The sequence below is a fragment of the Gekko japonicus genome, unplaced genomic scaffold (assembly GCF_001447785.1).
Source record: "Gekko japonicus isolate JY-2015 unplaced genomic scaffold, Gekko_japonicus_V1.1 scaffold3401, whole genome shotgun sequence".
In the NCBI taxonomy this organism is placed as follows: Eukaryota; Metazoa; Chordata; class Lepidosauria; order Squamata; family Gekkonidae; genus Gekko; species Gekko japonicus.
Genome location: NW_015172653.1, coordinates 16,687 through 29,616, shown reverse-complemented (window position 1 = coordinate 29,616; position 12,930 = coordinate 16,687). Strand labels below are relative to the sequence as shown.

Genomic DNA, 12,930 nt, shown 5'->3' with positions numbered 1-12,930 from the left:
CCCGCGCGTGTTTCGCGGGTCTTCTTTCTTGTGCTTATCTAATTCCCTCTTGAAGCCGTCCATGCTTGTAGCCGCCACCACTTCCCGTGGCAGTGAAGAAGATCCACAGCTTTTTGTAAGGCTGTTTGCTTTAGAGACTAGTTCTGGAGTATGGTGCTGCTCAAAGGCGCTGTTGACCAAGAACGTCAGTTGTACCTTTGAATGCGCTGGGCTTGAATAGGTTTGTATTGGAGAAGGTGTTCCTTAAGATATGCAGATCCCAGGCTATAGAGGCTATAGAGGACTTTAAACGTCAATACCAGCACCTTGAATTGGGCCCTGAAACAGATTGGAAGCCCGTGGAGATGGAGGAAGAGGAAGAAGAGATCATATTTATTGGTTTAAAATATTTATTAGCTCCCTTTCTTCCTTACGGAGCTCAAGGGGGCTGACAGCACACAGTTTCCAAGACAGCTTACAATGTGGCCCTCGAGTTTTCTTCTCTCTTGTTGAGAGCCAGTTTGGTGTCGTGGTTAAGTGCGTGGACTCTAATCTGGGAGAACCAGGTTTGATTTCCCACTCTTCCACTTGCACCTGGCTGGATGACCTTGGGCAAGCCATAGTTCTGACAAGAGCTGTTCTTGAAAAAGAGCAGTTTCTGTCAGAGCTCTCTCGGCCCCAGCTACCTCACAGGGTGTGTCTGTTGTGGGGAGGGGAAAGGAGATTGTCAGCCGCTCTGAGACTCCCTTGGGTAGTGAAGGGCGGGGTATAAATCGAATCTCTTCCTCTTCTTCTTAGCAAAAAGAAGCAGTTGAAGGCATTTCTTTCCGGCGAAAGGTCACACCCTCCTCCACGTAGGCCATGCCTCTCTCTTACCTATGCATGTTTACTCAGAAGTAAGTCTCGCTTAATTCAGTAGGATTTACTCTCCGTCTCTTGGGTCTGGCCAGCAGCTGCAGGAACCTGCCCTGCCTCGTGCCATGGAGATGCCCAGAAGCGCAAAGGGAAATGAAAGGGAGCCCAGGAGTTCCTGCCGCAGGCGCCTCCTTGGGTTGGGCCCAGAGGTCATTTCAGGGGGGATCGCGGGGGATCGCAGTTCCCCCCGGGTGAGGTACGGGGGGCGGGGCACATGACGAAGCCCCGCCCCCTGCTTCCGGCCACCCCGCTTCTGGCCCTCATTCAGCCAGGAGGAGGCAGGAGAAGAGGGAGGGTAAGTTGCTTCCTCCCTGCCTCTCCCCACCCCTGCCTGCCTGGGGCCAGGGAGGGCCTTCGCGGGGCTTCCTCGCACTCCCGCCGGCCTTGCAGGTCCTCCGCCGGGCCCCTCATGGGGCTTGGCAGTGGAACTACAAGGCTGGCGCCGGCGGCCGGGACCATTGGGGGCGGGGCGTGTGGCCTTATGACACACTTCCGGTGATGTCAGGGGGCGTGGCCTCACGACACACTTTCGGTGGTGTCAGGGGGTGCGGCATATGCTAATGAGTTATGCTAATGAGTTCCCCTAGCTCTTTTTCTATGAAACGACCCCTGGTTGGGCCACAAGGGTGGCAAAGCAGTGGCTCCAAGGCCATGGCACCAGCTGGCTCAGGGGCAGTTCCCTGCAGTGGGAAGCCCGGGAGCCCATGACTTCTGTGCCTGCCTTCTCAGTCTCTCCCCAGCAGGAGGCCCACAGCTCTGGCAAGAGAGGGAAGTGACCGAGGCCGCTATGTCCCGTTTCAGCGAGACGGCAGAGAAGCAGGGAGGGAAGCAAAAGGCTACTCGGAGCCAGTTCGGCGGAGCGGCTAGCAGTGCGGACTCTGACCTGGGAGAACCGGGTTTGATTCTCTGCTCCTCCTCCACATGGTCACAGCCCAAGACAAGTAGTAGACCGGGAAACCGGCTGACAGTCAGTGCTTAGGATGAAATGAAATACAAAATCTCCACTGTATTAAACAATGATATTTTGTAATAGCTAGTAACACATCCACACTGTTACATATTCCGTCTTCCATAAGTACACCAAAAGTACAGAAAAAAAAGTGGGTTGACGAAACTCCCCAGAGTTGATTTTCGTTTCGTTCACGGTGCCGTGAACAAAACGAAAATCATGGCACCGTGAACGAAACGAAAATCAACTCTGGGGAGTTTCGTCAACCCACTCTTTTTTCTGTACTTTTGGTGTACTTATGGAAGACGGAATATGTAACAGTGTGGATGTGTTATTAGCTATTACAAAATAACATTGTTTAATACAGTGGAGAATTTGTATTTCATTTCATCCTAAGCGCTTAGTATCAGCCAGTTTTCCGGTTTACTAGCCTCCTCCACGTGTGGCCAGCTGGGTGACCTTGGGCCAGTCACAGTCCTCTCAGAGCTGTTCTCTCAAGAGCAGTTCTCTCAGAACTCTCTCAGCCCCACCTCCCTCGCAGGGTGTCTGTTGTGGGGAGAGGAGGGGAAGGAGAGCGTAAGCCGCTCCTAGACTCCCAGTGAAAGGCGGGGTATAAATCCAGTCCTTTTCTTTCTTCCCTTGGCAGAAGCCTACTGTGAGCCAGCCGGTGGCACCGTGACATCACTCTTCGCAACCGGAGCAGTGCCTTTTACTTCCATCTCTGCCTTCTCGCTCTCTCCCCAGCAGCTCAGACGAGGGAGTCAGGTGGCCGAGGTGCCGGGAGGAGACAAAGCCGGCTGTGGAGGAAGGGGCAGCAGGACCGCCACAGCTCGTTGTGACTCCATTGCTCTTTCCAGGACAGCGGTCACGGCGATGGCGGGAGGGCGGCTTTGTGTTTCTCCACGCGCGAGCCCGATTGCTCACCTCCTGGCCAATGTTCCCTCTAAGCTGTGGAGTCTTGTGAGCAAATATTCTGCTCTGTGAGTTACTGGCCTTAAAGTTGTGAGCCAGCGATTTGGCTACTGCATAAATCAGTTTGCTCGGGAGCCATCCTTCCTGAGCTAAGACAAAAATCTGTGAGCTGGAGGCTAAAAAATTGTGAGCTAGCTCACACTAACTCAGCTTAGAGGGAACACTGCTCCTGGCAGGTGCCTGACTGCTGAGAAGAGAGCTCAGAGCCTGCAGAGAAGGATGGGGTTTGTTGGGGAAGAAAGGCCCTTTGCTTCCATCCCCAGCGCAAGGTCTACAGATCAGGGTGGCTCACAGCTCCCGTCCCAATGGCAGCGGCCGCTTCCGGATGGGAACCGCTCGCCAGCCACGAGGGAGGGTCGGCAGAGGCCCCGCCACGTTCATGGAGCGCAGGGCAAGCGCCCCATTAGGGGACAGTGGCCAGAAGAGCCACATCAGCACTCGTGGCTCCCGGGCCACAGAGGGAGTGTCACTGGTTTATGGGTTCTTGAAAATGAGAATAAACCGTTCGTGGTTTGACAGATCTTTCTGCTTTGGCGGGCAGACGAATTGCGTTGGGCTCCTGTTCTGTAGGGGAGGGCGCAAGCGCCTGTTTAGGTTGAGCTCTGAAATGTCTGAGGGTCTCACATTGTTGCTTTCCGGAACCATTCCTGTACAGTTCCGCCTAGCCTTAGCTGTTGTGATCTGGCGTTAAGAGCCGGCACGTCAAGAGGGAGCCAGTGTGACGCAGTGAGTGGTCAGAATGGTAGACTTGGATCGGAGATACCCAGGTTCAAATCCCTTTTCAGCCATGTAGCTTACTGGATGAGCTCGGACCAGTCATCCACTCTCAGCCTAATCTACCGGTCAGGGTAGTAGGGGAAAAAACCATGTGCTCCTTAGCAGAACAGTGGGATAAAAAAGCAACAGGTAAGTAGATAAACCTAGCAGTTCGAAAGCAAGAAATTTTAAGTAGATAAATAGGTACCACTTCGGTGGGAAGGTAACAGCGTTCTGTGCGCCTTGGTGTTTAGTCATGCTGGCCACATGACCACGGAAACGTCTTCGGACAGCGCTGGCTCTTCGGCTTTGAAACGGAGATGAGCACCGCAACCCTAAAGTCAGATTCGACTGGCTTTCGAGCAAGTGAACCTTTACCTTTAAGTAGATAAACATAGGGAGGAGAGGTCCATCTGTGGCTCTTAGCCACAAGGTATAGATGGAACATGCTGTCTGGGGCAAGTGATGCTCTGTATTCTTGGTGTTTTGGGGGACAACAGTGGGAGGGCCACTGGTGGACCTCCTGATGGCACCTGTGTCTTGGTCACTGTGTGACACAGAGTATTGGACCAGATGGGCTGTTGGCCTGATCCAGCATGGGCTTCTCTTAAGTTCTTAGATAAAGAGAATAGCTTTGCATCTGTTTTGCCACTTCCACTCTGATACAGTAATGATCGGCCATAAGTGTTTGACCCGGCCTTTTGTCCTGAGCGTTAGAGATGTAATATTTTCCTGAGCTGCTTGACCTCAGATATCGATCAGTGGAATAAAGTTATTGAGCAGCTCGGGACCCCGTGCTCCGAATTCATGAAGAAGCTGCAACCAACCGTCAGGACGTACGTGGAGAACAGACCTAAATACGCCGGCTACAGTTTTGAAAAGCTCTTCCCAGATGTCCTTTTCCCAGTTGACTCTGAGCACAACAAACTGAAGGGTAAGAGAGATCTGGGTAGTGTTACCATTTGAATGTTCTCTGGCGTCTTCAGGGAAGCCTTCCTCAGGAGAGGTTGGGGGGGAGGCGCAAAGCATTTATCTAGGGTTGCCAGGTCCCCTTGTCGCTCTGGCAGGGGGATTGGGGGGGGGGCATTCCAGGGGTGGGTAGAGATGTAAAATTTCCGGAAATTTTGAAGCTCGGGGAAAAAACCCCTTTTTTTCCGGGAAAAAACGGAAATATTCGGAAAAATTGAAAAAAAATCTACATTAGCATTTCTTTTGTCTTTTCCAGATTGAAAGTCATTCTGTTACTTTAGAAGAAATGCATCTTGTTCTTGCATTGGAGAGTTCAGTTTGTAACCTAGGACTTGCTCAAGAATTAGATCACTCTGATACCATATATATATATATATATTTTAGAAATGATTTGGAAAATATTTGAATACCTTGTCTTAAAATATTTTATTGATCATGTTAAAATAAAACGTTCCATAATCATTTCTTTTTCTTTTTTCAATTTTTCCAATTTTTCAGGGGGGAAAAGGCTTCAGGGACAAAACAGTTTTTTCCCGAATTTTTCCGTTTTTTTCCCGGGCCTTGGTGTAGAAGCAGATGTGGGATTTGCCCTTTGGTCAGTGGTCTCCTTCATTTGCCTGTGATTTTGCTGCCCAGATATGAGCACGGGGACGTGACTTTTGTCAGTAGAGCCAAGGGGAATAGCGACCACCAAGGCTTGGGGTGAGGAGCAAGTGCACCTCCTTCTCTTCCCAGGGCCTTCGTTAGTCGCCACGGCTGCCGGGAAGAGCCAGGAGCTGCAGATTTTCAATATTTCAGGTGGTGAAGAAAGGGCTCCCTAGGAATAAAATTTGGGGGGCTACCTGGCCCTGGTTGCCAAGTAGGGTTCTTTGTTGGGTAGGAGCCGCTCCTCTCTCTCCCAGGGCCATCACGGCAGCTGTTAGAACCGGAGGGCTGGTTGGAGGAAAGGACTTCTGATGTCAGCGGCTGGAGCCATCTTAACGGTCGCCATCTTGCGTCAGGGTCCTGGTGCCAGGAAGAAGGCGGCATACAAATACTTTAAATTTGGTACAGCCTTTCAGTGGCCGACTAACCCCCCCTCCCTTCCAATAAAGCCACAAACAGCCGTTCCGCTTTGTAGATGTTTGAGGTTAGGAGCCGTACCGGAATCGACCCTTCTTCCTTGCCGCAGTTATGTTTTTACAGCTCCCTAGTTTCTATGGTGGCATTCCATATTCGGATGCTTGGTTTTGGTGCTGAGTTCCCTTCCCCCCTCCCATTAAACAGACGAGCCACCATCCAGCACAGAGTTAGGGACACTTGAGTGCCATCGGCAGGGGTCATTTCGTAGAAAAAGAGGTGCAGGAGCTCATTAGGATAACTCATTAGCATAACTTATTTACATATGCCACGCCCCCTGACATCACCGGAAGTGTGTCAGAAGGCAATACTCACCGCTCAGGCTCCACTGGACTGTTTTGGATTGCTAGCTATTGGGGGGGGGGGATGTGCAGATCTGTCCTTGCAGAGGAGGGAGAGCTTGTACCTGAATAAAACTTGGTCTTAAAGGTGCCACTGGACTGTTTTGGACTGGGGTGCCGGGGGGAGCTCTGCAACTTGCCTGGCTGCTTCGTGCTCTGACTGAGGGCTGCTGGGAGCAAGGGGTGGGGCTGGTTGCATATCCCCGCCCCCTGGGCTCTTTACTGCCGGAGCTCCGCTCCAGTGCGCTCCTGCAGGAAATGACCCCTGGATCGGTTTCTTGGGGTTTTAAGCATAATCACTGTGTTAAATTGCAGCCATAGGTTTTACCTATTAATTTTACCATGTTGGTCCTTGTTACTGCCCTTGGGACTGGCACAAAATTCTGTTCTTTGCCTCCCGACATTAATCGTTAATTATGGAAACGAGACCGTCCCTTTGTGGCTTGATTTAAAATATTTACACCCCCTGCCTTTTCTCATGGTTCAAGGCAGCTTACAGTGATGATCGTGAGCTGCCCTATGTTAATATCAGACCAGTACTTTGTAAGACGCCATTGATTTGGCTCTATCCCCTTGATAAGCGATGCAAGCGGTTTCCCCCTGCTTACTTCTCGTACAGCTTTTTCCTTCCCCTTTTTAAATATGTCATCAATCCAACGCTCCCCTTGCAGCCGGTCAAGCGAGAGATCTGTTATCTAAAATGCTGGTGATTGACGCGTCGAAAAGAATCTCAGTGGATGAAGCTCTGCAGCACCCCTACATCAATGTCTGGTACGACCCCTCGGAAGCAGAAGCGGTAAGTTGTAGACTTTGGATTCTGCACCGCCTCCCGTGCCAGTTGCAATGCTTAGTGTTGGGGTACCTCTTTGCTTTGAGCAACTCATATGATATGCCCTTCCTTCGTTTATTAATTCTGTTTGTAGGAGGAGAGGAGATTGGATGTATACCCCGCCCTTCCCTACCCAGAGGTGTCTCAGAGCGGCTTACAAACTCCTTTCCCTTCCCCCTCCCCACAACAGACACCCTGTGAGCAATGTTCCCTCTAAGCTGTGGAGTCTTGTGAGCAAAAATTCTACTTTGTGAGCTACTGGCATTAAAGTTGTGAGCGAGCGATTTGACTACTGCATGCATTAGCTTGCTCTGGAGCCCTCCTTCCTGAGCTAAGACAAAAATGTGTGAGCCAGAAGCTAAAAAGCTGTGAGCTAGCTCACACTAACTCAGCTTAGAGGGAACACTGCCTGTGAGGTAGGCGGGGCAGAGAGAGCTATGAGAGAACTGTCCTTGAGAGAACAGCTCTGCAGAACTATGGCTTGCCCAAGGTCATCCAACAGCTGCAAGTGGAGGAGTGGGGAATAATAATAATAATAATACTTTCCATTTATTAATCGCTTTCCCCAGTGGGCTCAAAGCGATGTACAGTTACTCAATATAGACAAGAGACTAGCAATGTTTGCAGGGGATAGGGAAGACAACATATATTCATTTTTAATTGCACGCGCCGTCACTGCCCAGTATAGACGTCTTCTGGCTTGGCGCCGTCGTTTTCCTTGCTGGCCAGGCCTCAGGACCCATATGTCAATCACCACACTGCCACCGCCTGGCCGGAACATCCATTGCAGGGATTCTTTTGTAGCCGAGAAGCTGTTTCGCCTTCCAAGCCACGACCAGGACGTCCGACCGTCAGCTAACACCCTCCCACAAGGGAGATTGGCGTGCCAACCCTCTCTAAGGAGTGGTTCCCATTTTATCTACTTGCCGAAGCTTTCGAATCGCTGGGTGGACGATATGCTGGGGACAACAGGCTGGCTGCTCACACCAGCGCGGGGCTCGAACTAACACAGTTCAGATGTTAAGAGATTGGGATATACCCACTGTGCCACCGCTCCCCTCTTCTCCCAGATTACAGTCCGCACACTTAACCACTACACCAAACTGGCTCTTGTTTCTCACTAAGACTGAAGGATTGCAGAATGCAAAAGCTATCAATATAAGACTACCAAAGCAGCAGCACAATAGGGCTGGATTGCAAACGTTAGGAAACAGCTCATAAGTAATACTTAAAGTATTATTCTGAAGTACAAGTTACAAATGACTTAAAGTCAGCTTAATCTTTGGAGTGGAACTGTTTAAATTTTCTCCCCGAATGCTGAGCTGAAGAGGCTGGAAGTTCTGTGAAAACCTTTATCAGAACTGAAAGAAGGGACTCTTTAGGCAATGGAGGAGGGTGAAGAAAAGGGCTACCCCCCACCCCCCAATTCTTAGTGACCCTTGGGCTTTGCTAGACTCTGGCAATGTCAGCAAATTCCTGAATTCGATTTGCTGCATAGCACTGTGATGTCTTTGCATTTAGTTTGTGATATCTGATTGCCCCGGGATCACTCAAGGAACACTGAAAGTGAGGGGGGGAATTAAGTTGTGAAGCAGCACCATAGGAAGAAAACAGCATCTGCAGACAGTTGCCAACAGTTTGGGGGGTCTGGAGGTCAATGGCGAAACGTCTTCGAAGTCAGAAATTGAATTTGCAGAACTTTGGGCTCAGTACTTCATTTTGCCTTTTTTTGGGGGGGTGGGCTCCTGCCGATTGCAGACTGCAGAATTTCTGAGTCACAATTGCAGAATGATTACTCGAGTCTTACTCGGAAGTGTGTCAGAAGGCAACACCCACCACTCAGGCTCCACTGGACTGTTTTGGATTGCTAGCTATTGGGGGGGGGGGACGTGCAGATCTGTCCTGGCAGAGGAGGGAGAGCTTGTACCTGAATAAAACTTGGTCTTAAAGGTGCCACTGGACTGTTTTGGACCGAGGGGGGAGCTCTGCAACTTACCTGGCTGCTTCTTGCTCTGACTGAGGGCTGCTGGGAGCAGGGGGTGGGGCTTGTTGCATGTGCCCGCCCCCTGGGCTCTTTACTGCCGGAGCTCTGCTCCTGTGCGTTCCTGCAGGAAATGACCCCTGGTTTCACTCCACCCAAAGTAGGGAACTCTCCCTCCCTCCCTCCCCTGCCGGTATCACCTCTGTCTTGTCAGGGCCCAGCGTCAGCCACCAGGCCATAACCCCTGGGTACTGACCTAATGCAGAGACAGCAATGTCTTGGTGCCGAATGAAAAATCAGGCACGGAGGTAAGCCCACCGGTACCCACCTGTTGGAACCAGTCCCCGGTTACTCCGAAATCAAGAGACGGTTCGCTTTTATTTAGAGTGACGCGTACTACCTGTTTTTTGGTCTGAACTGTTCTGTTCTGTTCCGTTCCGTTCCCAGCCTCCTCCAAAGATACCGGACAAGCAGTTAGATGAACGAGAGCACACGATAGAAGAATGGAAAGGTGAGCGTAACATTTTTCTCTTCCAGATGAGAGGGGCGAGGCAGTGCTGTTGGTAAAGCCTTCGCTACGTTGAGCGTGTTCTTTTTTTGTTTTTATTTGACAATCTGTATTCAGCACAAGCGACAACTACACGTGCATGAGACAGATTACAAAGAAATAGCATAACAAACAACAGAGACAATTAGAATAGACAGTAAATAAGCACGTTCTTTTATTATTGTTGTTGTTGTTGTTGTTATTGTTGTTGTTGTTGTTACATGGGATTTTTACCCCGCCCACCCCCAAAGGACTCTGGGCAGCTTACAGAGTATCGTGTGTGGACACACTTTCTAAAATCCTAGCTATGGCCACAAATTCAGGGGGATGGGAACCCTACCAGATACCCTCCGAAGGCTTTTTTCCGCAGATGTTCTTGCTTCTCCTTCCGTCTTTTTTCCGGGCGGTCACATGCTTCTTCGTGCAGTTCTTTCTTAGAGGGGGGACTTCAGTTAGCTGGCTTCCACAGCGGCCCCTGCTGGCTTGTCGGGCTTGCTGCACACAGGCGATGGGGATTACGTCCTTCCGGCTCCAATCTCTCCAATGACGCCGCGCTGCTGCTGACCTCCGACCAGTCATTGTTCCGGGGGCTAAAGAGAGCTTCGGTCATCCTCATCAGCGATGCTGGGAACGGAGGTGTGGCCGAAGTACCTGCCACTTTGACACACTTCTCATTTGCAAGGGGTGATCAGGCAGCCCCTTAGTTAGTGGGCTTTTCAGCTGCCGGCAGCCTGTCTTGTGTACATTCATAGGAACCGGCTACTTGCAACCATCGGAATCCCATCTCCCAGCCAATGAGGGACGATCTGGGAGTTGGCTTCGGATCTCCTGCTGGGAAGGTTTTGCTCCGTACCCAGCAAGGGGTTTGGGGGGTTGGTGGTGGTCAGGAGCAAACTCCCGGCTGACCAGCTGGAAATGAGGTTCTTCTGAATGCCCATTCTGCAAGCTTTGCTGCCTCGCAGGTGCAGCATGAGATGCCGCATATTTGGGGGGGGGGGATCAGAAGCCCAGCTGATTTTGCTTCATTGTTTCTCCACCCCTCGGATGTCAGCTTGGGATGGAGAGAAGAGAAGAGGAACCAGCTCTTTTGCTCTCTTCTGTTTGCATTCCAGGGATTAAAAGCATTGCTTCTGTCCCCTCCCAGCCAGGAGGAGGAGGGAAGAGAAAGGAGCTCTCAGTTTTGCAATGCAAACCTCAAAAGCATCGCCCCTGTTTGGTGACGTGGTTAAGTGCGCGGACTCTAATCTGGGAGAACCGGGTTTGATTCCCCACTCCTCCACTTGCACCTGGCTGGATGACCTTGGGCAAGCCATCGTTCTGATAAGAGCTGTTCTTGAAAAAAGAGCAGTTTCTGTCAGAGCTCTCTCAGCCCCACCTACCTCACAGGGTGTCTGTTGTGGGGAGGGGAAGGGGAAGGAGTTTGGAAGCCGCTTGAGACTCCCTTGGGTAGTGAAGGGCGGGGTATAAATCCAATCTCTTCTCTTCTTCTTAAGTGCACGGACTCTAATCTGGGAGAACCAGGTTTGATTCCCCACTCCTCCACTTGCAGCTGCTGGATGACCTTGGGCAAGCCATAGTTCCGACAAGAGCTGTTCTTGAAAAAGAGCAGTTTCTGTCAAGAGCTCTCTCAGCCCCACCTACCTCACAGGGTGTCTGTTGTGGGGAGGGGAAGGGAAAGGAGTTTGTAAGCCACTCTGAGACTCCTTTGGATAGTGAAGGGGGCGGGGCATAAATCCAATCTCCTCCTCCTCTTCTGATAGTGGTAAGAAAAGCAGCAGCATTTCAAAACACAGCCGGCCAGTGCAACCAACCATTGCTGCCCTAAACCAAAAGCCGGGGGGAACCATCTCTGCCTTACAGGCCCTGTGGAACGGCACAAGGGTCCCGCCAGGCCCCTGGTGTCATTCGGCAGAGAGTTCCACCAGGTTGGGACCAGGAATGAAAAAACCCCGCCCCTGGTCGAGGACAGCCAGACATTCCCAGGGCCAGGGATCGCCAACAAGTTATCAGTGGAGCGTGAGGCTCTCCCGGGGACATAGCGGAGAAGGCAGTCCCACGGGCAGGTGGCATGCCTTCAGAACTGGTACCTGAGTGGTCATTTGAAAGTGCTTCTCTCGTCTGTTTGAAATAACCGCACAAGTAACGCTACCTCTCATGCATTTTCAGAGCTGATTTACAAGGAAGTCATGGAACTGGAAGAGAGAACCAAGAATGGGGTTATACGTGGACAGCCGCCTCCTTTAGGTTGGTTACGATAAAACAGCGCTGTTGCTCTGGTCGCCGCTAACAAAAGGAACGAAGGGAAAGATTGCTCCCGTCTCTTCGTTATACATGCCTGATTTCTCTTGTGCTCCCGATCGCACCTTCTGTATGGAAGCAGCACGTGGACAGATCCAGGTCTCCTGGCGTGCCGGGGAGGCGGCTGGCACATCGGGGGTGGCGTCTCCTCTGGGCAACAGGCAGGGTCAAGTTTTTAGGATTGCTTTGGGAAGGAGCTCTGTGGCTTCCTAGACCAGCCTTGTTTGGCTAGTAAATCTCTGCATTTTGTTGGCGTCTGCCTAAACCACCACAACCCCTTTTTTTAAATTCTCTTCTGAGGAAGGAGAACTCATCACAGGGATGAGAGAGACCAGATCAGCCAGCGTAGCACACCTGCTCTCTTTTCATGCCCAGCGGCTGAGGCTCAGACTAAATCCAGAGTGACTCCTCCCCTTTATTTATTAAGGGAGCGGGGCACGGCTCAACAACAGAACGTCTGTTTTGCTTGCAGGAGGTCCCAGATCCAGTCCCCCGTTATCTCCAGTATTAAAAGGATCAGGTAGTCGATGATAGGAAAGACCTGTGACCAGGCCCGTAGCTACCATGGGGCCCACGGGGCCCGGCCTCCTAGTGGTTTCTATGGGCCTCACTCCCTGAGCCTCAGCTATTCCTCCCCCCGGGGGCCCCTGCCCCCTGATGGCCTGGCGTAAATGTTTCCAGTGCAGCTTTGGGAGCCACAGCCGGCATCTTCCTTTTTGAGCCCAAGAGCCAAGTCTCTTCAGGACCCAGCAAAGAACCGGCAGTTCATTCCTCCTGTTGGGTTTACAGGGAAGGAGTGAGGGAGGAAGCTTGACCCCCGCTCCCCTTTTTTAAAAAGGCGGCAGCATTCCTAGACCTCTGAGGAGTCTTAGTGTACGTCGATGTTAACAGTCCATTAACATTAAGATTGTGGGTTGCCTCGGAGGAAGGCTCTAATGGGGGCTGGGTGGGTGCGCACCAAGCAGACCCCCTTGCCCTGGAGCCTTTGATTTAATTCTGGTGCCCCCCCCAAGGCCCCCTTCCCAGGGGTCATTTCGTAGAAAAAGAGGTGCAGGAGCTCATTGGCATAACTCATTAGCATAGCTTATTTGCATATGCCACACCCCCTGACGTCACCGGAAGTGTGTCAGAAGGCAACACCCACCGCTTAGGCTCCACTGGACTGTTTTGGATTGCTAGCTATTGGGGGGGGGGGAGTGCAGATCTGTCCTCGCAGAGGAGGGAGCGCTTGTACCTGCACAAAACTTGGTCTTAAAGGTGCCACTGGACTGTTTT

The 12,930-nt window shown here is 51.5% G+C and overlaps 1 protein-coding gene across 3 annotated transcripts in view; it reads left to right on the top strand.

Annotated features, from left to right (window-relative positions):
* The window catches only part of LOC107119264 (mitogen-activated protein kinase 8), a 37,267-nt gene that overhangs the window by 17,268 nt on the left and 7,069 nt on the right, over positions 1 to 12,930 (top strand). For all 3 annotated transcript variants that reach the window (XM_015421733.1, XM_015421732.1, XM_015421731.1), the window contains exons 7-10: positions 4,323 to 4,505; positions 6,672 to 6,796; positions 9,258 to 9,321; positions 11,524 to 11,601. In XM_015421733.1, the coding sequence (XP_015277219.1) occupies positions 4,323 to 4,505; positions 6,672 to 6,796; positions 9,258 to 9,321; positions 11,524 to 11,601 (450 nt within the window). The remainder of the gene's footprint in view (positions 1 to 4,322; positions 4,506 to 6,671; positions 6,797 to 9,257; positions 9,322 to 11,523; positions 11,602 to 12,930) is intronic.